At 43.5% G+C, this 24,650-nt stretch overlaps 1 protein-coding gene across 1 annotated transcript in view; it reads left to right on the top strand.

The window, feature by feature from the left end:
* Positions 1–9,650, top strand: part of polg2 (polymerase (DNA directed), gamma 2, accessory subunit) — a 31,487-nt gene extending 21,837 nt beyond the window's left edge. Inside the window, exons 5-9 of the mRNA XM_085963879.1 lie at positions 1,028–1,201; positions 2,165–2,305; positions 2,921–3,001; positions 4,493–4,593; positions 8,655–9,650. Of these exons, the coding sequence (XP_085820005.1) occupies positions 1,028–1,201; positions 2,165–2,305; positions 2,921–3,001; positions 4,493–4,593; positions 8,655–8,811 (654 nt within the window). The 3' untranslated portion in view covers positions 8,812–9,650. The remainder of the gene's footprint in view (positions 1–1,027; positions 1,202–2,164; positions 2,306–2,920; positions 3,002–4,492; positions 4,594–8,654) is intronic.
* The last annotated feature ends 15,000 nt before the right edge of the window (positions 9,651–24,650 follow it).

Below are 24,650 nucleotides of genomic sequence, written 5' to 3'. Positions count from 1 at the left end.
ATAAGTTGCATCTGTCAAATAAATCAGAAAACATTTGGATGTTGTATACAAATTTCTTAGCAAGGAGAAGGGAAACCAATTACATTGGTCATTTTTTTTCAATAACATTTCAAAATGCCCATAAACCTGCTCAACTCTGTCCAAAATGCATCTACTAAGCATTGTTTCCTGAGGCCTAATCTCTGAATCTCTGTCGGGGACCTAGCACTCAAATTGACTCCTCTTTGGTTTCTCTCTCTGCTTCTTGTCCAATGGAGCAAGTACATTAATTGAAATAATTTCCTAACACACTCTTTTCAGAAGTTTTATGGGCAATAATGGTGGAGAAATTAGTCCCATTTTCCAGTTGTGAAATGTGGGCGAAAATAACCAATTTTTCAGCACAACAACCCGTGCCTGAAATACGTCTGACACCATATTGACTCGGGTCATATTTGGGCATCCCAGGCGGCCTCCTTAAACAGCATTAGGCCCCTTGCATAATGTCAATGAGTGGCCAAATGCCTGTTTAAGGACTCTGCTCTGAAATTGGTCAAAAACTGGGCAAAGCTTGCATTACCCAAACTCTGACCAGTTTTACAGGCTCTACAGCGGCCTAACCAGTGGTCCTTAAAGGAACCGCTGGAGGCCGCCAAAGACAAGGTAAGTAATCTTTTTCTCACTTGGAATACTGTGGCCCACGCGCGCCCCCTAGCAGGAACTACCTGAGGGCCACTGCTTGTGTCCGAGCTGGCTGATGTTGCTCTGGGCCCGACTGGCAAGCTGCATCAGGATGCTCGATTGGCCAGTTTCATGGTAATGAGGCTCGAGGACCAATTTCAGGCAATGCTCTGGTTGACACCTTGGTGTGGGTGTTGCAGTTGCTCCACCCATTTTGTGCTCTTAGTTGGGCGCTAACGAATTTCTCTCCCATTGTTACTTGTTTTTGCATTGGGGGATGAGGTGGGAAAAAGAGAAGAACCAGGTTGTTAATTGTTTAATATCTTCCCAAGTTTTATTCTGTAACTGTTGTTTGGTTGTCTTGTAGTTTGCCAAAAATCCATCCAGTTTTACAGCCAGTGATTTCCAGGATAATGATGGAACTAAAGGAACTGCACTGTATTTCAGTTTTCCTTGGGGAAAAGAACCAGTTGAGACGCTGCTAAATCTGGGAGACAAGGAACTTGTGCTTCAGCACCATGGAAATAAATCAAACTTACAAGTACGAGTACAAACTTTGCGTTTATTTATTTGCAATGTAAGAGGTGTGATCAAAGAAGAATGATAAATTCTATACAGAATAGCTTCAGATTTTAAAAACAATTGTTTAAAATGGCTGTTATAATTTTCAAGTTGGATATCTTCCAATCAGTAACTATCCATAATTGCTGAATTAGATGATCTTACCAAGAGTAGCAGTTACTATGGGCTAAAGAGGGAAACATTAGCCGGGGTTTGCTCCTCTGATTTCTTTTCTAAGCGACTCCAACTGGAAACTGCATGTGTGTGGATCACAAGTTAGAACAGAATTTGGATCGGCTGTGAAGCTGATACTAACAATGGCTATGAATGTCCTCTTGGGTGCAGGCCTATGGAGCTATACAACTTGGGTCAGTTGGTAGCACACTAACTTTTATGTCAAGGTTGTGGGTTCAAGCCCCACTCCATGATTTGAGCATATAATCTAGGCTGACACTTCAGTGTAGTACTGAGGGAATTCTGTATTGTCAGAAATGAGACTTAAACTGAGGATCTATCTGCTTGTTCCAGTGGCTCAGATGGACTTTTAAAGATCTTGTGGCACTATTTGAAGAGCAGTGAGTTCTTCCGGTGTTCTGACCATCATTCCCCCTTCAACCAACACCACTAAAAACAATTTAACCAGTCATTCATCTCACTGCTGTTTATGGAGCCTTGCTGTGCACAAATTACCTGCCACGTTTTACCCACATAACTGTAATTACATCAGATAATTCATTCTAAGTGAAGTATTTTGGGATATTTCTGAGACAGATGATAAGACACTATAGGAACGGAAGTTCTTTTCTTTAATCATGGCAAGAATGAGAGATTTCAGAAGAAGAGGGGAGCAAAAGACAAGATTTTGGGGGTGGGGTAAACAATGCTTAACAAATACTAGATCAAATATATCTGCGCTTATCAGAATATATTTATTTCGCGAAAGGTTCGAGATGGGAGGAAGACTGTTGTTCCACATGTTCTATCAGTGAGTGGGAATCTAGACCGAGGAGTGATGGCCTTTTTGTTTGATTCACTGCAGCTGACTGAGAAAGTTGATTCAAAACTAAGAGTCAACCAAAAAAAGGTATGTTTCATGCAAAATGCTCGGTATTAAAGTAAGATACTGGGTTTGTTTTTCATCCATTCTTGTATGTGTGGAAAATCGGGGAGAAACTTGAACAAAAGTACTGCTTTGCAGTTTTTATTGAAATGACAACGGTAAGCAACTTGCCCTGAATCGGCTGCCTTCTCTGCAAGATTAAGTTATAAGAGTTAGGGATACTTAGACCATACAGCGTACATCATAGCCTATGTATATATTTTGTTTTCAGTGATATTACAGACTTGATAGTACATTACAACCACAAAACCGCTAGACGACAGGAACCAGTAGTCCGGAGGCATTTGATGCAGCTAAATTTAACAAAAGTATTACTGAATCTTACAAAAGCAGGTGTGCACTGAAGGCAATTTTCAAAAATAAGTCAGCAGGAGAGTTTTCTTTAGCAGTGCAGTGCGTAAGAGTTAGTTTTGAATTGTTTACCTTGTAAATTGGGCCGTTTATTTTCCATTGCCACTAATTGTACTAGTGCTATTTAGTAAGCTAATTTAATGCTATTGTTTAGCAATCTTTTAGACTGTTTAATCTTTGCTTTGAAAATAGCTGAAATTAACATTGATCTGTCTGCTGCATTTTTAGGTGCTAAAGCTCCATCCATTTCTAGCTCCGGTTAAAGTGGGTTTGAACATGGGCAAGGGACCTGCAGTTGAGTTGCGTCAGGTGTGTATTTTTGTGAAGAACTCCAAAAGCCATGAAAATATGCCATTGATGGTTTTAATTGAATTGCTTTGTTTTGTTCAAACCAAGCTGCTACCAGTCACATGACACTGCAACATCTGTTGGGGTATCTGAATTTTATAATTATGTTTGAAGTCATCCCACAGCTTTGTGTTCAACACTAAAGCTTTCATCTTTGAGGACCTTATGCTAGGTGTGCTTTTGGAGCCTGAATGTTCTAATGGTCCATCAACAGCCTGTGGGTCACATGCACTATAAAATAGTTTATATAAAATGGAATATAAATTGCTCAGTCAATTAAGTATTTTTGTAATCCTAGGTATTACAAAATACATATTTGGAACAAATTTTATATTTCTTTAATTGCTCTTTGAAATTCACTAATTCAATTTAGACACTGCCCTTTTGTGTTTCCAAATAAAGCAAATCTAGCAAACATCAAAGTGCCATGAAAATAGTAACTCTGCCAAATATTGCCACTTTTCAAATCATTAAGAAACAATCTGTTCCTAATTTGAAATTTAAAGGTCTATTATGGATCGGTCACATGAACTGGCCACTTTGCAGTAAGTGGAGATTTTTAAAGCAGCACACAGTGCTTAAAACTGTGCATTTAACATCTGTACCAATTTATGGATTAATTTGAGCAGTAACCAGTAAAAATTCAAAGACCTAAAATAGTTTGAGAAACCATAAAATAATTTTGTAATCTTTCAAGCCCCACTGCAGTCGTATACACTTCAGACATCAATATTTTGTGATATATATGCGGTTATATATAAATATAGCTTCCACATGTTTCTTATCACTTTTGTTGTAACACTTTGTTGATTTGATTGGATTGAAGTTAAAACAGCAGCAAATCAGAACTGTAGAGATAGGAAGTTTCGAACCAAAAGCAAGCTAAGTGGCTAGAAAATTGTCAAGGACTTATGAAAACAGGCAATCCTGCATGACCACTGGAGAACCTACTGATAATTTTCATTTTTTCTTAAATAAAAAGTGAACCATGCAGGTCTCTGCAAATAGAGCTCGAGGTGTGGGTGAGCAGTCCAGTGGTGTTGGTGGATTTCTGAAATGTTTGGTACAGAGTTAAGAAACAGTTTGATCTTAATTGGTTGTGTTTTGATAAAAGTCACATGAATCTAAACAGCTACTGTGCCGATCCAGTCTTACTACTTCATTAAAAAGAAAATAATGGAAATACACATGAGCATCTAAAAAGAGAAAGGATAGGTTACTGTTTTGGGTAGAGACTTTTTGTCAGAACCAGAAGGGAAAGACAGGTGAGCTCTTTACAGGACTGATCAAAAGAAAGAGGGGAGGGGTGAACAGCCATTGTTTCTTCTCTTGTAATCTTTCTTCTTTTCAGATTCTGACTGACCTGTGTATTTTCAGCATTTTTGGTCTTTATTTCAGATATTCAGTTTTTCTAGTTTGCTTTTTGCCATTCCAGTTTTTTATTATTTTTAGGTATGTGAGGGGCTATTCCGTGAGATGTTAGAGAAAAGAATCACGGTGTGGCCTGGCTACTTGGAAACCATGCACACATCATTGGAGCAGCTATCCATAAAGTAAGTAGTACTTGTTTGCCATTGCAATTGAATGGATAGTTTTGATAGTTTAAATTAAATACTTGATTTGTAATTTTAAAATGCCTTGGTTTATATATAGTCTTTTCAGATCAAATCCTTTTTAAAATCAAGCAATTTATTATAGTCACTTGTGTGTCAACCCCAGGCCTCCCTTTGTAAGAACATAAGAAATAGGAGCAGGAGTCAGCCATTTGGCCCTTCGAGCCTCCTCCGCCATTCAGTAAGATCATGGCTGATCTTCTACCTCAACTCCACTTTCCTGCACTATCTCCATATCCCTTGATTCCCTTAATATCCAAAAATCTATCAATCTCTGGCTTGAATATACTCGGATTGAATATACATATCGGGAAAGGATGAACAGGCTGGGTCTCTTTTCTCTTGAAAAAAGAAGGGTGAGGGGTGACCTAATAGAGGTCTTTAAAATTATGAAAGGTTTTGATAGAGTGGATGCAGAGAGAATGTTTCCACTTGTGGGAAAGAGCATAACTAGAGGCCATCAATATAAGATAGTCACCAAGAAATCGAATAGGGAATTCAGAAGAAACCTCTTTACCCAAAGAGTGGTGAGAATGTGGAACTTGCTACCACAGGGAGTGATTGAAGCGAATAGTATCGATCTATTTAAGGAGAGGCTGGGCAAACATCTGAGGGAGAAGGGAATAGAGGGTTATGCTGATAGATTTAGATGAGGAAAGACTGGAGGAGGCTCGAGTGGAGCATAAACACCAGCATGGACTGGTTGGGCCGAATGGCCTGTTTCTGTGCCGTATATCCGATGTAATCCTTCACAGCCCTCTGGGGTAGAGAATTCCACAGATTCACCACCCTCTTGAGTGAAGAAATTTCTCTTCATCTCCGTCCTAAATGGCTGACCCCTTATTCTGAGACTGTGACCCCTGGTTCTAGACTCCCCAGCCAGGGGAAATATCCTCCCTGCATCTATCCTGTCAATCCCTGTAAGAATTTTGTATGTTTCAATGAGATCACCTCTCATTCTTCTAAACTCGAGAATATAGGCCTAGTCTACTCGATCTCTCCTCATAGGACAATCCCCCCATCCCAGGAATCAGTCTGGTGAGCCTTTGTTGCACTCCCTCAATGGCAAGTATATCCTTCCTTAGGTAAGGAGACCAAAACTGTACACAATACTCCAGGTGTGGTCTCACCAGGGCCCTAAATAATTGCAGTAAGACGTCTTTACTCTTATACTCAAATCCTCTTGTAATAAAGGCCAACATACCATTTGCTTTCCTATTTGTATGCTGTATCTGCATGTTACCTTTCAGTGATTCGTGTACAAGGACACCCAGGTCCCTCTCAACACCAACATTTCCCAATCTCTCTCCATTTAAAAAATACTCTGCTTTTCTCTTTTGCCTACCAAAGTGGATAACTTCACATTTCTCCTTTATATTCCATTTGCCATGTTCTTGCCCACTCACTTAGCCTGTCTATATCCCCTTGAAGCCTCCTTGCATCCTCCTGACAACTTACATTCCCACCCAGCTTTGTATCATCAGCAAACTTGGATATATTACATTTGGTCCCCTCATCCAAATCATTGATGTAGATTGTGAATAGCTGAAGCCCAAGCACTGATCCTTGCGGTGCCCCACTAGTTACAGCCTGCCAATCTGAAAATGACCCGTTTATTCCTACTCTGTTTTCTGTCTGTAATCAATCCTCAATCCATGCTAGTATATTACCCCAATCCCATGAGCCCTAATTTTGTTTAATAACCTCTTTTTAGTGGCACCTTATTGAATGCCTTCTGAAAATCCAAATACACCACATCCACTGGTTTCCCCCTTATCTATTCTGTTAGTTACAACTTCAAAAAATCTTAACAGATTTGTCAAACATGATTTCCCTTTCATAAATCCATGTTGACTCTGCCCAATCCCATTTTTTGACTTTTTGCCCTTCTTTCGGTTAACTTTGTTAATTTGGTTTGCTCCTAACTATTCGGCTCAATAATTCATCACAAACTGTTTTTCTCTCGCAGCCCCCCATTCAGTTCAAACAAAAATATTAGAAGAATCAGCAAAACAGAAAACGTTAAAAGCTATTGGGCCAGACCTTGCTGGAAACATAACGTCTTAATGAAACACTCCATTTATTAATTTACAAATTGGCCAATAAATTCAGGGGATTAAGGGATACGCTGTGAGTTGCAAATCTGCACAAACAGCATCTTGCTCTTCGCCTCCCCATTATTTTTTAAAACCTGCTGAATTTGCACATTACTTGCCCATTAAACAAGCCACAAAAGTTCAATCTGGTAATAGCGCAAGTATCTTTTTAACTATGTGATACTTGTTAATGCAGTGCCAATCTTACTTTTCCTTTGTCTTTTTTTTCCTCTCTCTCTCTCAATCCAATCTTTAATTTCCTCTCTTTCTGTACCTGATTTGACTAATTCACCCACTCTAATTCACTCTCCTTCTCAGTCGTTCCTGTTTTTTCTTTCAATCCATAAATCTCATTGGTTAAGGAGATAGACTGTTGGTCCCACTGTTCACTGAGGTCCCAGATGCACCGTTGCCCTCGCCACACTGTTATTAGCTCGCATTTCCAGTAAGTTACGGCAGAAACATTTTTTGAGCTGAACGATGCAGAAAATAGTCTAACCGGGCATGCCGCGAGATGCCCCGCTCAGCAAGATCCGGCCCAATGTTTCTTTTTCCTTCCTGAGCCACATACCATCTGTAGCCAACATGGTGCTCAGTAATTTGACCCTTAGCTTCTAGTGGTGACTTTCTGAGGCAGCCACTAGGACACTAACCAGATTGGTCCACAGGCAAATTGGAGAAGTATCTCATTTTTGCTGGTGCATATCATAGGTATGAGCCTATATCTATAGGTTACATCACAGACACAAACTTGTATCTATAGGTTACAGCATCGGTGTGCTATGCTCAATAGAATGGAGGGTCTAAGATTAATTTTGGTTCAAATAACTTACCTTTTTGTAGAAGAAAGTAGCAGACATTTAAAAAAAAATTGTAAACAATTTTACTGCTGATATGAGAAACCCTTCAGTAGTGTTTCCTTTGTAGCTTGGCAGCTCCATTGATGATCATAAGTAACACCCTGGAGTGGCCCCATTGCGAATAGCATGTGTCTTCACACTGGCCTGAGAGTCATTCTGGAACTGCCAGGTCCCTCAAACATACTGGGGCTTCAAATTTCCCAGCCTGTAGCATGGTTTGTTGGGTTGGACAGCTCTAGTTCTTGGGCTGGTCTGAAGTTGCACCCTCTTCCACTGGTGATCGTTCTAATAATAAGTTAAGTTATCAGAGCTGTTTAGCAGTGAGGAAAACACTATTTGAGGATCTTCAATATTGGCAATAAAACTGATGTTTTTGAAAAAGAATAGACATTTCTATTTAAAAATATGTAGTACTTTGAACCGAAGAATGATCTTCCTTTGACTTTCCTTTCCCTATAATTTAGCACAGAAAATACTAAATCATTCAGGCACAGCAATACTTACAAATAAAATGCATTTTATATGTAAGACTGTTTCCTTTTATAACAAGAGAAATACTTTAATTCTTCTTTTAAAAAGATCAGTTATTCACTCTAAACTGGAAACAGCAATTTTCTTTCTTCGCTGGGTGAAGATGAGATTATAAACAGTTGCGCCAGTTTGCCTAAAGTATTCTCCTAAAATTGATGGCTTTTAAACTTTGGCCTTCGTTGCTTTCTGTTATTCACTGTCAGAGGGTTGGGAGTTGTTTTTGTGGTGGAATAATTGCATCATACCATTCAAGAGGGAAAATGTATAATTTGTGACCTGATTAAATTGCCACATCAAACAGGAGAAAGATGCATCTGGTTTACGATGAAAGTTGAATAATAGTTAGAATATGAAGGGAAACTCCAGGCTCCAACTGAGGAGCAGCCCTTCAGTTTCCTAGCAGTGATTCATTCTTTTATTTTACATATAAAAAAATTCAAAGCAAATGTCAAGCAATATCTTTAGCAAGTGTGCACATACTGTATCAAAGTTACTTGATTTTCTCTTTTGGCAGGTATGATGAGATGGGTGTGATTTTTACAGTTGTCATCAGTGACGCCACGCTGGAGAATGGCTTAGTACAGCTCAGGAACCGAGATACTACTATGAAAGAAATGGCTCACATCTCAGAAGTGAGAGACTTTCTCACCAAGTACATTCAGGAATCCTGAGAAAAATGGTTATGCATTTCCTGGACGTGCGTATATTTGTAAAAATATGTGCACTCATAGTTAATGAGGCTTAGAATAACATTGATTAACTAATCTGAAGCAATCTGGCTTTGTGGTGAGAATGTAAATGACCTTTTGGGTCATTAACTGCATTCTGAAACTTGCTTATACACTTATGCATACAAGTAGCCTTTTCAGTAGCTGCTTTTTTTTAATACAAACAACCTCATATTTATGTATTCATTGCCAATCAACCTGTGCTAGCTGCTGAGAGGTACGTTTTTATAGTGTAGGTTGACTCCAATTTTTTTTTACCCTTCCTGTGCGAATCACGTGTAAACCCATGTCTCATTGCTTCGTGGTACAGCATGTTGATGCTTAAATTCTGTGCACCATGGTGCAGTACATTGATACTTGAATTCAATATACCAGCAGATTAACAGTAAATTTTCATACTAAATCTCAAACAACCCAAACAAGTTGGAGGGAATTGATAAACTATGCACTGACCAAGCCCTGATAAAAATGATTGTTAACAAACTTGCAATGTGTTGAATCTTGAATTAGAATTTATAACATTAGAATCTCAATCAGATCTGCCAGTATCATTGTTACACTAATGGCTCTCCTGTGGCTTTGTCCATGGAAAGTCAGGGCAAAGCCATTTCCCTTGGTGATGGTATAGGTACAGAAATGGGGGTCTACAAATTCTGTACCTGCATCTAGTTTTAGAAGTGTATAGCTACAGGCATGACTAAGTCACAGAATGTAATGTCTAATTAAGGAGTGTGTGGCATACATATCAAATTTAATATATTAAAGAGGAATGTTGAATTTAAGTTTCTGATCCGAAATTGATTCATTTTCAGTGCTCATTGCTGTAGTACATTTACTTGCGTCTGTCAAATAACTAAAATTCAGCATTCTTGCAATGTTTTAGAAACATCTTGCAAATAAATTGCAGAAATCTTGGGAATGTGCTTTATGGATGATTAGAGAACATGTTGGTCTATTCATATTTTGGCATAGGTGAAGTTGTAAAAATAATACAGTAAATTAGTTTTAGATGTTAAATTAGATTCTAATTGGATTAATTAAGAGATTAACAACTGAACCGTCTTTGAGCCTAGTGCACGAATCTACACTGAGTGGAATTGTAGGATGTGGTTTGTTGCCATGATACAGTTCCTTCCCACTCCTGACTTCCATCCCTAAAAAAAGACATGTATTTATATAGCGCCTTTCACGACCACCGGATGTCCCCAAGCACTTTACAGCTAATGAAGTACTTTTTGAAGTGCAGTCACTGTTGTAATGTAGGAAATTCGTTAAGTTCCCTAAACTCTTGTGCTTTCCGGTGAGGGTTATCTCCTTGTGGGGAGGGAGGGAAAAGCCTGGGGTTGAGTTGCTGCACACTTAACAGCATTCCCAGAGGTCTGGGAGCTAATTACCTCCCCACTATCTGGGCAGTGGAAACAGAGTTGGGGTGATGAAAAAGAATGATGCATTTTTAAACAAAAATGGGACTTAACAGATCTGACCTTTTTTATTCTTAATGATTCACATGTGAAGATGAAGTGGAAAAATTATCAAGTTTAAGTCACTCATATGTTTGTGGACTCTTCAATAAATTGAATTCATTGTCAACTTTTAAGATGAGAGAGAAAAAAGTGTAATTTATAAATTGTGAAGAAATAAACTTTTTCAGCTAATTATTTATAATAGAAGTAAACAATAACTGTGATGTTCTTCCTCATTTAGCCTACACACAATTAGGAAAGTCCCTCCATTTAAATGTTGAGACTCAGCGCAGTAATCTTGCCCTCTACTTGTTTCTCCCCGCACCCTTCATGTTTCTTGGCCAATGTCTGTATTCTGTTATTTTCTTTTTTACAAAACAACAGTAACAGCACTTGGCTGTGAACGATTTTGGGATGTCCTGAGATGTGAAACGCACTATATTAATGCTAGTTTGTTCTTCAAGAATAGGGTAGTTTTGCCCTTTTTGGTGCAGCAGTGATCCTCTTTTTTTTCCATTTGCTCTTGTTGCTTTTCCAATTTTTAGATCTAATTCACAATTTTTTGGCAACTTTTAAATCTGAACAGTGCTTGATGGTACTGTGGGGTTTTCATTTACTGATGATTTGTACCATTTTCAGCCACAGTTCAGTTTTACAATTATAGTTTCTACTATAGCTGCTTCATGCCAGTAGCAAGTTTCAAAATTTGTCGAATACCTCGCAGCCTTTCCACCATCAGACACTCAACTGTTGTCTATGACGCCTTCCTTGAAGCTAAGATTTAATTGTGTGTCAGGATTATTTAAAATCAGTCATAACGGCACAGAAGGAGGCCATTCGGCCTCTTGAGTCCGTGCCGGCTCTTTAGAGCAATCCAGTCAGTCCCATTCCCCCGCTCTATCCCCGTAGTCCTGCAAGTTTATTTCCCTCAAGTGCCTATCCAGTCTCCCCTTGAAAACATTGAGTGTCTCCGCTTCTACCACTTCTGTCGGCAGCGAATTCCAGGTCATCACCACTCGCTGCGTTAAAAAGTTTTTCCTCACGTCCCCCCTGTATCTCTTGCCCAAAACCTTAAATCTGTGTCCCCTAGTCCTTGTACCATCAACTAGTGGGAACAGCCTTTCCCCGTCTAGCCTATCCAAATCCGTCATAATCTTATACACCTCTATCAAATCACCCCTCAACCTCCTTTGCTCTAATGAAAACCAATCCAGCTTCTCCAACCTGTCCTTGTAGTTAAGATCCCCCATCCCCAGAACCATTCTGGTAAATCTCCTCTGCACCCTCTCAAGGGCCTTCACATCCTTCCTAAAGTGTGGTGACCAGAACTAGACGCAATATTCCAGTTGTGGTCTAACCAGCGCTTTATAAAGATTCAGCATAACTTCTCTACTTTTGTACTTAATACCTCTATTAATGAAGCCCAAGATCCCATATGCTTTGTTAACCACTCTCTCAATATGTCCTATCACCTTCAGGGACCTATGCACATTAACTCCCAGGTCCCTCTGTCCCTGCACACTCTTTAAAACCATGCCGTTAAGTGTATATTGCCTCTCCTATGTCATCCTCGGTGCCAAGGGATTGCCTAAGAAGAAGATATTGCCTCTCCCTGTTCTTTCTGCCAAAATGCATCACCTCACACTTCTCTGTATTAAATTCCGTCTGCCCATTCTGCCAGCCTTTCTATGTCCTGTTGCAGTCGATTGATGATATCACTGTTTGCCACACCCCCATGTTTGGTGTCATCGGCAAATTTAGAAATTCTACTCTGTATTCCAATATCCAGATCATTTTTATATAAAAAGCAGTGGCCCCAGCACTGACCCTTGGGGAACACCACCGTCTACCATCCTCCAGTCTGAAAAACAGCCATTTACCACAACTTGCTATTTTCTGTCCTTAAGCCAATTCCTTATCCAAGCTGCCACTGACCCACCTATTCCATGAGCCTCAATTTTGTTAACCAGCCTTCTATGTGGTACTTTGTCAAACACCTTCCAAAGATCCATGTAGACAACATTCCCTTCATCAATCCTCTGTTACTTCATCAAAAAATTCAATTGGATTAGTCAAACACGATCTGCCTTTTACAAACTCGTGTTAGCTCTCCTTAATTAGCTTAAACCTTTCTGTAATGTATATACCTTTAAGGGGGGAAACTATCTTTTACAGCTCATGTATACTGCAGTACTGGCAGTGACCACACCTGTATATAACACTGAGTAGTAATCTGTACAGATCAGTTCCAGTGTGAGCCAAGTTGAGTAAACACCTGTTGTACCATTTCTCCTGCAGTCTGTGTCTTATTATACACGGACACAACATTGGCGACAAGGCAAGTTCGAAACTACCTGCAACTCTGCATCACCTCCCGGGGATTCGTTCCTGGAGATCAGTGGATTGGAGGTCAAGGCCAGAGACTCGGGCGTCGACCACGGGCGACTGCCCAGTCATCCAGCAGAGACTTGAGAATTGCGGGGGAGGCTGTCGAGAGCCAGGCTTGGCTTTCCAGTCGAGGTGGTCCAGCGAAACGGGCTGGCAACAGGTAGTGCGCAGACCCTTCCCGGACAGCAGCGGGCTAGAGCCCGACCGAGCGGCACAGCAAAGGGCCGAGCAGCGTCGACGGGGGAGAGAGTGCAGAGCGCACAGGGCGCAGCCGGTGTTCAGGGGCCAAGCAGCGTCGAAGAGAGGGAGAGAGAGACGCGCAGAAACCCGCGAGGCGCCGCCATTGCCACGAGGACCGCCGAGAGTGGCGTTGGCAGCAGCGCAGGAGAAGCGCGCGAAACCTACAGGACGCCGCCATTGCCACGCGAACCGCCGGGAGCGGCGTTGGCAGCAGCGGGGGAGGAAGGAAAGCGTGGGAGACGCCATTTTAAACCACACCCAAAATGCCGAAGAGTGGCAGTATCACCGCATTTGAAAATGAAGTCGAAGATTGGACTACATATGTCGAACGAATAGAGATATACTGCAAGGCAAATGAGGTGTCAGATGACAAGAAAGCGTCAGTATTGTTAAATTTAATGGGTGCAAAGACGTATGATTTATTACGAAATCTAGTAACCCCAATGAAGCCAATGGAAAAGAGTTTTGAAGACATAGTAACGATACTACAGGGACATTTAAACCCCACACCGCTGCTGATAGCAGAAAGATTCAAGTTTCACAAACGGAACCAGCATAAGGATGAAAGCAATGCTGATTATTTAACACAACTGCGCAAACTATCGAAACACTGCCAGTTTGGAGCGGGACTGACAGATGCCTTAAGGGACAAGTTTGTGTGTGGGCTTCAAAGTGAAGGACCCCAGAAACGGCTTTTATCTGAAAAGGACCTTACGCTAGAAAAGGCTTTCAGTATTGCGGTATCATATGAAGCAGCAGCACGGGGTGCTGCAGAGATACAACAGAGACCGCAAGAATATGACACAAACGAAATGTCATATAGAACAGAGAAGTGCTATCGCTGCGGCAGAACAACACACGACCAGAATGATAGCTGGTTCAAAGACAGCAGACGCCGCAACCTCGAAACCGAGATGGAGTCCATGTTCTCAGCCTGTGCTCAGGACGCAGCAGACCAGCTACGAGACACCGCCAAACAAACAAGGCAACGGAACTACACCACCTACATGCACACCAAGAACAGGAAGCTTGAGAAACTTGGCATCACCAGCAGCAGCAACCAAGCCTCCCCCGGTACCACGGTTGAAACCACAGGGAAATCCATCGTCAACCTGTCCGACCACACCCTTCAACCAGACGAAATTGAAGTTCTCAGCCGAGGGCTCAATTTCTGCCCCACCACCAAAATGGACCCCATCGGTCTCGCGGCAGACACAGAGGAATTCATCAGGAGAATGAGGCTCCGGGAATTCTTCCACAAATCCCAAGATGTCAGCAGCGAACCCAATGAGACAATCAATGATCCGGAACAGCAGACAGAGGGATCCGCAGTGCAGCAACCGAAGAAGAAAGAGTCAAATTGGACCCCTCCGGAGGGTTGCTGCCCTAAGCTTGACATGTATGCTCAAGCTGTCAGGAGATGCATCAACGCCAGATTCATCAGCCGCACTCACAAGACAGTCCAGAATGTCACCCGAGCACAACGCAACGCCATCCACGCTCTCAAGACCAACCGCAACATCGTCATCAAACCAGCAGACAAAGGAGGTGCCATCGTCATACAGAACAGAATGGACTATTGCAAAGAAGTATACCGACAACTGGACAACCAGGAACACTACAGACAGTTACCCGCAGATCCGACCAAAGAACACACCCGCCAACTCAACAGACTGATCAAAACCTTCGATCCAGACCTTCAAAGCATCCTACATGCTCTCATCCCACGTACTCCCCGCGTGGGAGACTTCTACTGCCTCCCAAAGATACACAAAACCAACACACCTGGACGTCCTATCGCATCAGGCAGCGGAACCCTGTGTGAGAACCTCTCTGGATATGTCGAGGGCATCCTGAAACCCATCGTACAGGGAACCCCCAGCTTCTGTCGCGACACTACAGACTTCTTACAGAAGCTCAGCACCCACGGACCAGTTGAACCAGGAACACTCCTCGCCACGATGGACGTCTCGGCACTCTACACCAGTATCCCCCACGATGACGGCATCGCTGCGACAGCCTCAGTACTCAACACCAACAACAGCCAATCTCCAGGCGCCATCCTACAACTCATCCGCTTCATCCTTGACCACAATGTCTTCACCTTCGACAACCAGTTCTTTACTCAAACACACGGAACAGCCATGGGGACCAAATTCGCATCCCAATACGCAAACATCTTCATGCACAAGTTCGAGCAAGACTTCTTCGCTGCACAGGATCTCCAACCAACGCTATACACCAGATACATCGACGACATTTTCTTCCTATGGACCCACGGCGAAGAATCACTGAAAAAACTACACGATAACATCAACAAGTTCCATCCCACCATCAAACTCACCATCGACTACTCCTCAGAATCAGTCTCATTCCTGGACACACTAATCTCCATCAAAGACGGACACCTCAGCACTTCACTCTACCGCAAGCCCACGGACAACCTCACGATGCTTCACTTCTCCAGCTTCCACCCTAACCACGTTAAAGAAGCCATCCCCTATGGACAAGCCCTGCGAATACACAGGATCTGCTCAGACGAGGAGGAACGCGATGGACACCTACAGACACTGAAAGACGCCCTTGTAAGAACGGGATATGACGCTCGACTCGTCGATCGACAGTTCCGACGGGCCACAGCGAAAAATCGCATAGACCTCCTCAGGACAAACACGGGACACAACCAACAGAGTACCCTTTGTCGTCCAGTACTTCCCCGGAGCGGAGAAACTACGCCATGTTCTTCGCAGCCTTCAACATGTCATCGATGACGACGAACACCTCGCTAAGGCCATCCCCACGCCTCCACTACTCGCTTTCAAACAGACCATCGTTCGCAGCAAATTACCCAGCTTTCAGGAGAACAGCGACCACGACACCACACAACCCTGCCACAGCAACCTCTGCAAGACATGCCAGATCATCAACACAGATACCATCATCACACGTGAGGACACACCCACCAGGTACATGATACATGGTACATACTCATGTGACTCGGCCAACGTTGTCTACCTCATATGTTGCAGGAAAGGATGCCCCGGAGCATGGTACATCGGCGAGACCATGCAGACACTGCGACAACGGATGAACGGACACCGTGCAACAATCACCAGGCAGGAGTGTTCCCTCCCAGTCGGGGAACACTTCAGCAGTCAAGGACATTCAGCCTCCGATCTTCGGGTAAGCATTCTCCAAGGTGGCCTTCGAGACACACGACAACGCAAAATCGTCGAGCAGAAACTGATAGCCAAGTTCCGCACTCATGAGGACGGCCTCAACCGAGATCTTGGGTTCATGTCACGCTACATGTAACCCCACCTGATGCAGGGTCATCCAGACTCGAGTCGACATTGGCTTGTTCTCTCTACACAGATGCGGCCGGACCTGCTGTGATTTCCAGCCAAAAAAAATGTTTTTTGTCTTTTTTTGTTTTTCATACAGACCCCAGCATCTGCAATATTTGACCCCTTGTGACCCCACCTCATTGTTCTTTGATGTAATGTTTCCCTGACTGACCTGTTTGGACACCATTCACACCTTTGACTGCTGTGATTATCTCTCTGCCGAGGTGTGATAAATGGCAGTTGGAAAGGTTACCTGTAAACATCTGACATGATTCTCTGACTATATAAGCTGTGTCTTTATGCATTTCTCCATTTCACCTGAAGAAGGAGCAGCGCTCCGAAAGCTTGTGATTTCAAATAAAACTGTTGGACTATAACCTGGTGTTGTGTGACTTCTTACATTTGTCCACCCCAGTCCAACTCCGGCATCTCCACACCAAAGACAAAGTGTGCAGACAGTGTGGAAAAGTAGGACACATAGCACGAGTCTACAAGTCGGGAAAGAAAACCAGCAATAAGAAACCTACCAAAGGAAAGTACAAGAAGGTACATAAGATGACGGAGAATAGTTCAGACGAACAAAAGAGTGATAACGACTCCGAAAGCAGGGAACTGAGTTGTCTGAAACTACATAATGTGATCACAACGGAGGATCACCGAACCATTTGGGTCACTCTCAAGATAGCAGGAGTCCAGGTAAAGATGGAATTGGACACAGGATCAGCCCTAACAGTCATAAACCGACGGGACTATGTGCGGCTATTCTCACACATACCCTTGAGAGACACAAAAATTATTTTGAAGACGTACACTGGGCAAAAAGTCTACCCCAAAGGAAAAATAAGGGTGACCGTTATATATAACGGTAAGGAAACACCAAAACTAGACCTGTATGTATTGCAAGATGGAGGACCACCATTACTGGGACGTGAATGGATCTGGAAAATACAACTGGATTGGCATTCCATACAGGCACTGACTGTGGCTGACAAAAAGGATGACGACGTCACACCTGGGCGACTGTCAAAGATCCTAACTGACGCGAAAGAAGTGTTCCAGCAAGGACTCGGAACACTAAAAGGCATGACAGCGACGATTAAAATTGAAGAAAACGCAAGCCCGAAATTTTTTAAGGCCAGACCGGTACCTTATGCGATCCGCCCAGCCGTCGAAGCAGAGCTGGAGAGTCTGGAACATTCAGGTGTACTGTCCAAGGTAGACTGGAGCGAGTGGGCTACACCCATCGTCCCTGTGATGAAAAAGTCGTTGAGCAGCACGCCTGGGGAACCAAAGAAGGTTCGCATCTGTGGGGACTTTAAGGTAACAGTGAACCCGGTCCTTCACACCGTACAATATCCACTTCCGCGGATGAAGATATTTTCGCCTCGCTATCTGGAGGGAAACGCTTCACTAAGATTGATCTGGCCCAGGCGTATCTGCAAATGGAGGTAGAAGAAGCATCAAAAAAATACCTCACAATCAACACCCATAAAGGTCTCTACCAATACAACCGGCTGGTATTCGGGGTAGCATCAGCTCCGGCTATTTGGCAGAGGGCAATGGAACAAGTCCTGCAAGGGATCCCAGGGACCCAGTGTTATTTGGACGACATCCTGGTCACGGGCAAAAATGACAGTGATCACCTTGCCAACCTGGAGCAGGTGCTCACTAGATTGCAGGAATATGGGCTCCGAGCTAACCGCCCCAAATGCGAGTTTTTTAGAAAACAGATCTCGTATTGTGGCCACGTTATCGATAGAGGGGTTACATAAGTCCCCAGAGAAGATTGAGGCAGTAGTCAAGGCTCCAGCACCGGAAAATGTGTCACAACTGAGGTTCCTCGGGCTGGTAAACTACTACCATAAGTTCTTGCCAAATTTGTCTACAATACTACACCCACTGAACACCCTACTGCAAACTGAGGTGCCATGGAAGTGGAGTGACGAATGTAGACGAGATTTCCAGAAGAGCAAAACACTAATCACATCGAAAGAGGTATTGGCCCATTACAACCCAGCATTACCAATTTGGTTGGCATGTGATGCGTCACCCTATGGCATTGGAGCAGTGCTGTCGCACAAATTCTCGGACGGCTCAGAGAGGCCAATAGCCTTCGCGTCACGATCACTAACCTCAGCCGAGCGTAACTACGCCCAGATTGACAGGGAGGCCCGCCGCCTAGTGTGGGGAGTGAAAAAGTTCAATCACTATCTGCACGGGCAGAAATTCACCTTGCTGACTGATCACCAGCCTCTTGTCTCCATTTTTAATCCGAAGAAGGGCGTTCCGGTGATGACTGTGCAACGACTAGAAAGATGGTCACTTTTTCTAGGGGCGCACCACTATGAGATTGAATATAAGGGCACGAAACAGCATAGAAATGCTGATGGGCTATCACGCCTGCCACTGCTTACTGCGGAGGAAGCACCAGCAGTGGATCCTGTCGAAATATTCCATTCGACTATAGTGGAATACCTACCGGTAACTAACGCTCGTATCGAAAAGGAAACCCGAAATGACCCGACACTGTCTCGGGTATATGATTTGACAGTGAAGGGATGGCCAGCACATGGCGACTCACTGTTGCCAGCATTCTCGACAAGGAGAGAACAGCTGTCAGTGTGCCGGGGGACCTTGATGTGTGGACCCCGAGTGGTAATTCCACCTAAGTTAAGGGATAGAGAACATAACATAAGAAATAGGAGCAGGAGTAGGCCAATCGGCCCCTCGAGCCTGCTCCGCCATTCAATAAGATCATGGCTGATCTGATCCTAACCGCCAATCTACTATCACAGAACCATCTCCTGAATCTAACAGAATTAGACACACGAAATAGGAGCAGGATCAGGCTACACTGCCCCTGGGCCCGCTCCGCTACCCACAGGGCCATGACCGATCCGAACCTAGACTCATGTCCAAATTCCTGCCCGCTCCCCATAACCCTTTATTCCCTTTACTTCTAGGAAACTGTCTATTTCTGTTTTAAATTTATGTAATGATGTAGCTTCTACAGCTTTTTGGGGCAGCATATTCCATGGACCTACCACCCTCTGAGTGAAGTAGTTCCTCCTCATCTCAGTTTTGAAAGAGCAGCCCCTTATTCTAAGACTATGCCCCCTAGTTCTAGTTTCACCCATCATCGGGAACATCCTACCCGCATCCACCCGATCCAACCCCTTCACAATCTTATATGTTTCAATAAGATTGCCTCTCATTCTTCTGAACTCCAATGAGTAGAGTCCCAATCTACTCAACCTCTCCTCATATGTCCATCCCCTCATCCCTGGGATTAACCGAGTGAACCTTCTTTGTACTGACTCGAGAGCAAGTATGTCTTTTCTTAAGTATGGACACCAAAACTGTATGCAGTATTCCAGGTGCGGTCTCACCAATACCTTGTACAACTGAAGCAATACCTCCCTATTTTTATATTCTATCCCCCTAGCAATGAAAGCCAACATTCCATTGGCCTTCTTAATCACTTGCTGCACCTGCATACTAACCTTTTGAGTTTCGTGCACCAGGACCCCCAGATCCCTTTGTACTTCAGTACTTTCCAGTTTCTTGCCATTAAGATAATAACTTGCTCTACGATTTTTCCTGCCAAAGTGCATAACCTCACACTTTCCAGTATTGTATTCCATCTGCCAAATCTCTGCCCACTTAGCCTGTCTATGTCCCCTTGCAGGTTTTTTATGTCCTCCTCACTCACTACTTCCCCCCCCCCCCCCCCCCCCCCAATCTTAGTATCATTTGCAAACTTTGATATGTTACACTCGGTCCCCTCCTCCAAATCGTTAATATAGATTGTAAAGAGTTGGGGACCCAGCACTGACCCCTGCGGAACACCACTAGTTACTGATTGCCAGTCTGAGAATGAACCATTTATCCCAACTCTCTGCCTTCTGTTAGATAGCCAATCCTCTATCCATGCCAGAATATTACCCCCAATCCTGTGATTTTTTATCTTAAGCAATAATCTTTTGTGTGGCACCTTGTCAAATGCCTTTTGGAAGTCTAAATACACTACGTCCACTGGTTCCCCTTTATCCACTCTATATGTTACTTCCTCAAAGAACTCCAGCAAATTTGTCAAACATGACTTCCCCTTCATAAAACCATGCTGACTGTCCTATTAAATTATGATTATCCAAATGACCTGTTACTGTCTCCTTAATAATGGACTCCAAAATTTTACCTACCACAGATGTTAGGCTAACCAGTCTATAGTTTCCAGCCTTCTGTCTACTGCCCTTTTTAAATAAGGGTGTTACATTAGCAGTTTTCCAGTCTGCCGGGACCTTTGCCGAGTCCAGGGAGTTTTGGAAAATTATTACCAATGCATCCACAATCCCTACCGCCACTTCCCTCAAGACCCTAGGATGTAAGCCATCCGGTCCAGGTGATTTATCCGCCTTGAGTCCCATTATTTTACCGAGTACCACTTCCTTAGTGATTTTGATCGTGTTTAGCTCCTCCCCCCCATAGCCCCCTGTTTGTCCAGTGTTGGGATATTCTTGGTGTCCTCTACTGTAAAGACTGATACAAAATATTCATTGTGTTTTTGCCATCTCCATATTTCCCACCATTAATTTCCTGGCCTCATCCTCTAAGGGACCAACATTTACTTTAGCCACCCTTTTTCTTTTTATATAACTATAAAAACTCTTACTATCTGTTTTTATATATTTTGCTAATTTACTTTCATAATCTATCTTCCCTTTCTTAATCAATCTTTTTGTTATTTTTTGCTGCCTTTTAAAGTTTCCCCAATCCTCTATCCTCCCACTAGATTTGGCTACCTTATATGCCCTTGTTTTTAGTCGAATACTATCCTTAATTTCTTTACTTGGCCACGGATGGCTGTCTTTTCTTTTATACCCTTCTCAGTGGAATATCTATTTTTTGGAAGTTGTAAAATAACTCCTTAAATGTACACCACTGATCATGTATCGTCTTACCCTTTAAGTTGCAACTGTTCGGAGGCCTATAGACTACGCCCACTAGTGTTTTTTTCCCCCTTATTATTCCTTACCTCCACCCAAACTGTTTCATTATCCTGATCTTTTGACCCAATATCATTTCTCTGTATTAGTGATTCCTTCCTTTATTAACATAGCCACCCCACCTCCCCTTCCTTCCTGCCTGTCCTTCCTGATCGTTAAATAACCTGGTATGTTTAATTCCCAGGCATTGTCACCCTGCAGCCATGTTTCTGTAATGGCCACAAGATCATACCCATATGTAGTTATTTGTGCCATTAACTCGTCTATTTTGTTACGAATGCTACGTGCATTCAGATAGAGAACTTTCAAATATGTTTTGTGACACTTAGCTGCTGCTTTTGCCCTTTTTATTACTTTACCTTTTACTCCATACCTTCTGCCCCTTCCTGACACGCTCTGGTTTTTAATTTCCCCACTGCTACCTAAGCCTATGACCTTCTCTGTTGTCATTTTTATTATTTGCTCTCTAGGAACCTCCCCCCCCACTAGTTAGTTTAAAGCCCTCTCTACAGCCCTAGTTATATGATCCGCCAGGACTCTAACCCCAGCACTGGCCAAGTGAAGCCCGTCCCAACGGAACAGCTCCCTCCTGCCCCAGTACTGGTGCCAGTGTCCCAGGAAGCAAAACCCATTTCTCCCACACCAGTCTTTGAGCCACGCATTTAACTCTCTAATTTTATTTGTCCTAGCCAAATTCGCTCGTGGCTCAGGTAATAATCCAGAGATTATTACCCTTGTGGTTCTGTCTTTTAATTTGACCCCTAGCTGCTCATACTCCTTTAACAGAACCAGCTTCCTAGTCCTATCTATGTCGCTTGTACCAACATGGACCACGACAACTGGATCCACCCCCTCCCACTGCAAGTTTCTTTCCAGCCCAGAGGAGATGTCCTTAACCCTGGAACCGGGTAGGCAACACAGCCTACGGGACTCTCGCTCTCTGCTGCAGAGAACTCTATCTATCCCCCTAATAATACTATCCCCTACCACTACAACATTTCTATTTACTCCCCCCTCTTGAATGGCCCCCTGTTCCACGGTGCTGTGGCCAGGTTGCTCATCCTCCCTGCAGTCCCTGCTCCTGTCCCCACAGGGAGTAAGAACCTCGAACCTGTTGGACAAGAGCAAGGGCTGCAGCTCCTCCAACACTACCTCCTGGATCACCGTACCTGCCTCACTCGTAGTCACACCGTCCTGTCCCTGACCATGGGCTACATCTGAATGAATTAACTTCGTAGGTGTGACCATCTCCTGAAACACAGAGTCCAGGAACTTCTCCCCCTCCCTGATGTGTCGCAGTGTCTGAAGCTCAGACTCCAGCTCATCAACACGGAGCTGGAGTTCCTGTAGCAGCAGACATTTGTCACAGACGTAATCACTGTGAGCCTCAATGGGGTTCACCGGCTCCCACATCTCGCAACAGTAACATATCACCTGCTCCATTCTATGTAATTAATTAAATTTTTTATTGTTAGTTATGGACACCCTCTGCCCGATTATAGATGCTAGTACCCCCTTTAATTTATTGGATTTAAATTAAATCAATCCCTCTAATTACACCAGTTAAATGGTTCACCAACAGTCACTCTGCACCAGAAAGGCCTTATTAACCAACCCGCAGAGTTAAAGTTTGAAAAGAGCACCTAACACCGCACTTACCCTAACTCTCGCACTTACCCTAACTCTCACACTTACCCAAACTCACAGCACTCTCTGCTGACCTCGCACTCAGTGCTTGCTCACACTAGCAATGGTCTTTTTATACTGTTTGTTTGTTTACAGCCAAATGAGTCACCCCTGCTGATTGGTTAGAAAACTGGTTATCACTGCCTGCTGTGCCAATTTACTCCTACTGCAGTGTAACCTTGTTTTACTCTTAAACCAACAGAATCCCAAATACTTAACTTTTCCCCTTTACTTAAACTACTTAAGTAATCTTATCAAGAATGATTTAAAGAGAAATAACAATTAAAGAACTCTCTCACTTACCCAAACTCTCCGCACTCTCTGCTGACCTCGCACTCAGCTCAATGAGCTGAGTGCTCAATGAGCTTCATGAGGGTCATCTGGGAGGGGTAAAAATGAAAAGCCTAGCCAGGGCTTCTGTGTGGTGGCCGGGAATCGATAAACAAATCGAGGACCTGACCAAGAGTTGCTCAGGATGCCAGAAAGTCCAAAATGCACCACCACAGGCCCCTCTACACCCATGGGAGTGGCCCTCATCTCCATGGCAACGGGTGCATATTGATTTTGCTGGTCCATTCATGGACTCAATGTTTTTAATAGCCGTGGATGCGCACTCGAAATGGCTTGAGGTCATCAAAATGTCCTCCACCACCACAGAGAAAACTATTGCAGTCCTACGGACCATTTTTGCCAGGAATGGCTTGCCAGAACAGATTTGCTCTGACAACGGGCCACAGTTTGTGTCCGAAGAGTTCCGGAGGTTCTTGAAAAAGAATGGGGTAAGGCATTACACATCCGCCCCGTATCATCCAGCCACAAATGGATTGGCTGAGAGGTTCGTACAAACCTTTAAGAAGGCAATAAAGGCTATGTACAATGACAACATTCCGCTGCAGCACAAGGTGGACAATTTCCTGTTCGCCTACCGGAATGCGACACATGCAGTCACCAACCAGGCCCCAGCCATGATGTTCTTTAACCGAAGGTTAAGATCTCGCCTGGATTTGCTCAGACCAAACATACAAAGAGATGTTGAGAGTAAGCAATTCCAGCACATCCATGAGAAGCCAACAAGGAGCTTCAATGTAGGGCAACCAGTCTTGGCCCGCGACTACCGAACAGAAAAATGGCAGCCAGGAACGATATGCACACGGCAGGGCCCCCTAATGTACACAGTGGACGTTGGGGAGAGCATCGTGAGATGCCATGCTGACCAGATCCTAGAGTCACAGGAACAAGTCAACCCCATGCCTCGCCCATACGTACCTGGTGATGAACCCGACGTACAGGTCGCATCTACCCCAGAAACAGTAGCATCGGAAGCTGATGAACCAACCGACGACAGGGGGCCAGAATCGCCTCCGCACCAAGAGCAAGACACTCGGGAAAGGATCGGGAAGCCTCCCCAAAGACTGAATATATAAATAGACTATTTTCAGCTAATGTTGCATGTTAAAAGTGTTAATTGTAATTAGTTTGATATTTAATTGTTAAATGAGTGTTATGGTACTGTTAATCTAAAAGGGGAGGAATTGTAATGTATATACCTTTAAGGGGGGAACTACTTTTTACAGCTCATGTATACTGCAGTGACCACACCTGTATTTCACACTGAGTAGTAATCTGTACAGATCAGTTCCAGTGTGAGCCAA

The sequence above is a fragment of the Somniosus microcephalus genome, chromosome 21, assembly GCF_052327205.1.
Source record: "Somniosus microcephalus isolate GS21.2 chromosome 21, FLI_Smic_1.0, whole genome shotgun sequence".
NCBI lineage: Eukaryota > Metazoa > Chordata > Chondrichthyes > Squaliformes > Somniosidae > Somniosus > Somniosus microcephalus.
Note: the sequence above shows the minus strand (reverse complement) of the source record. Positions and strands in the feature narration are given on the sequence as shown.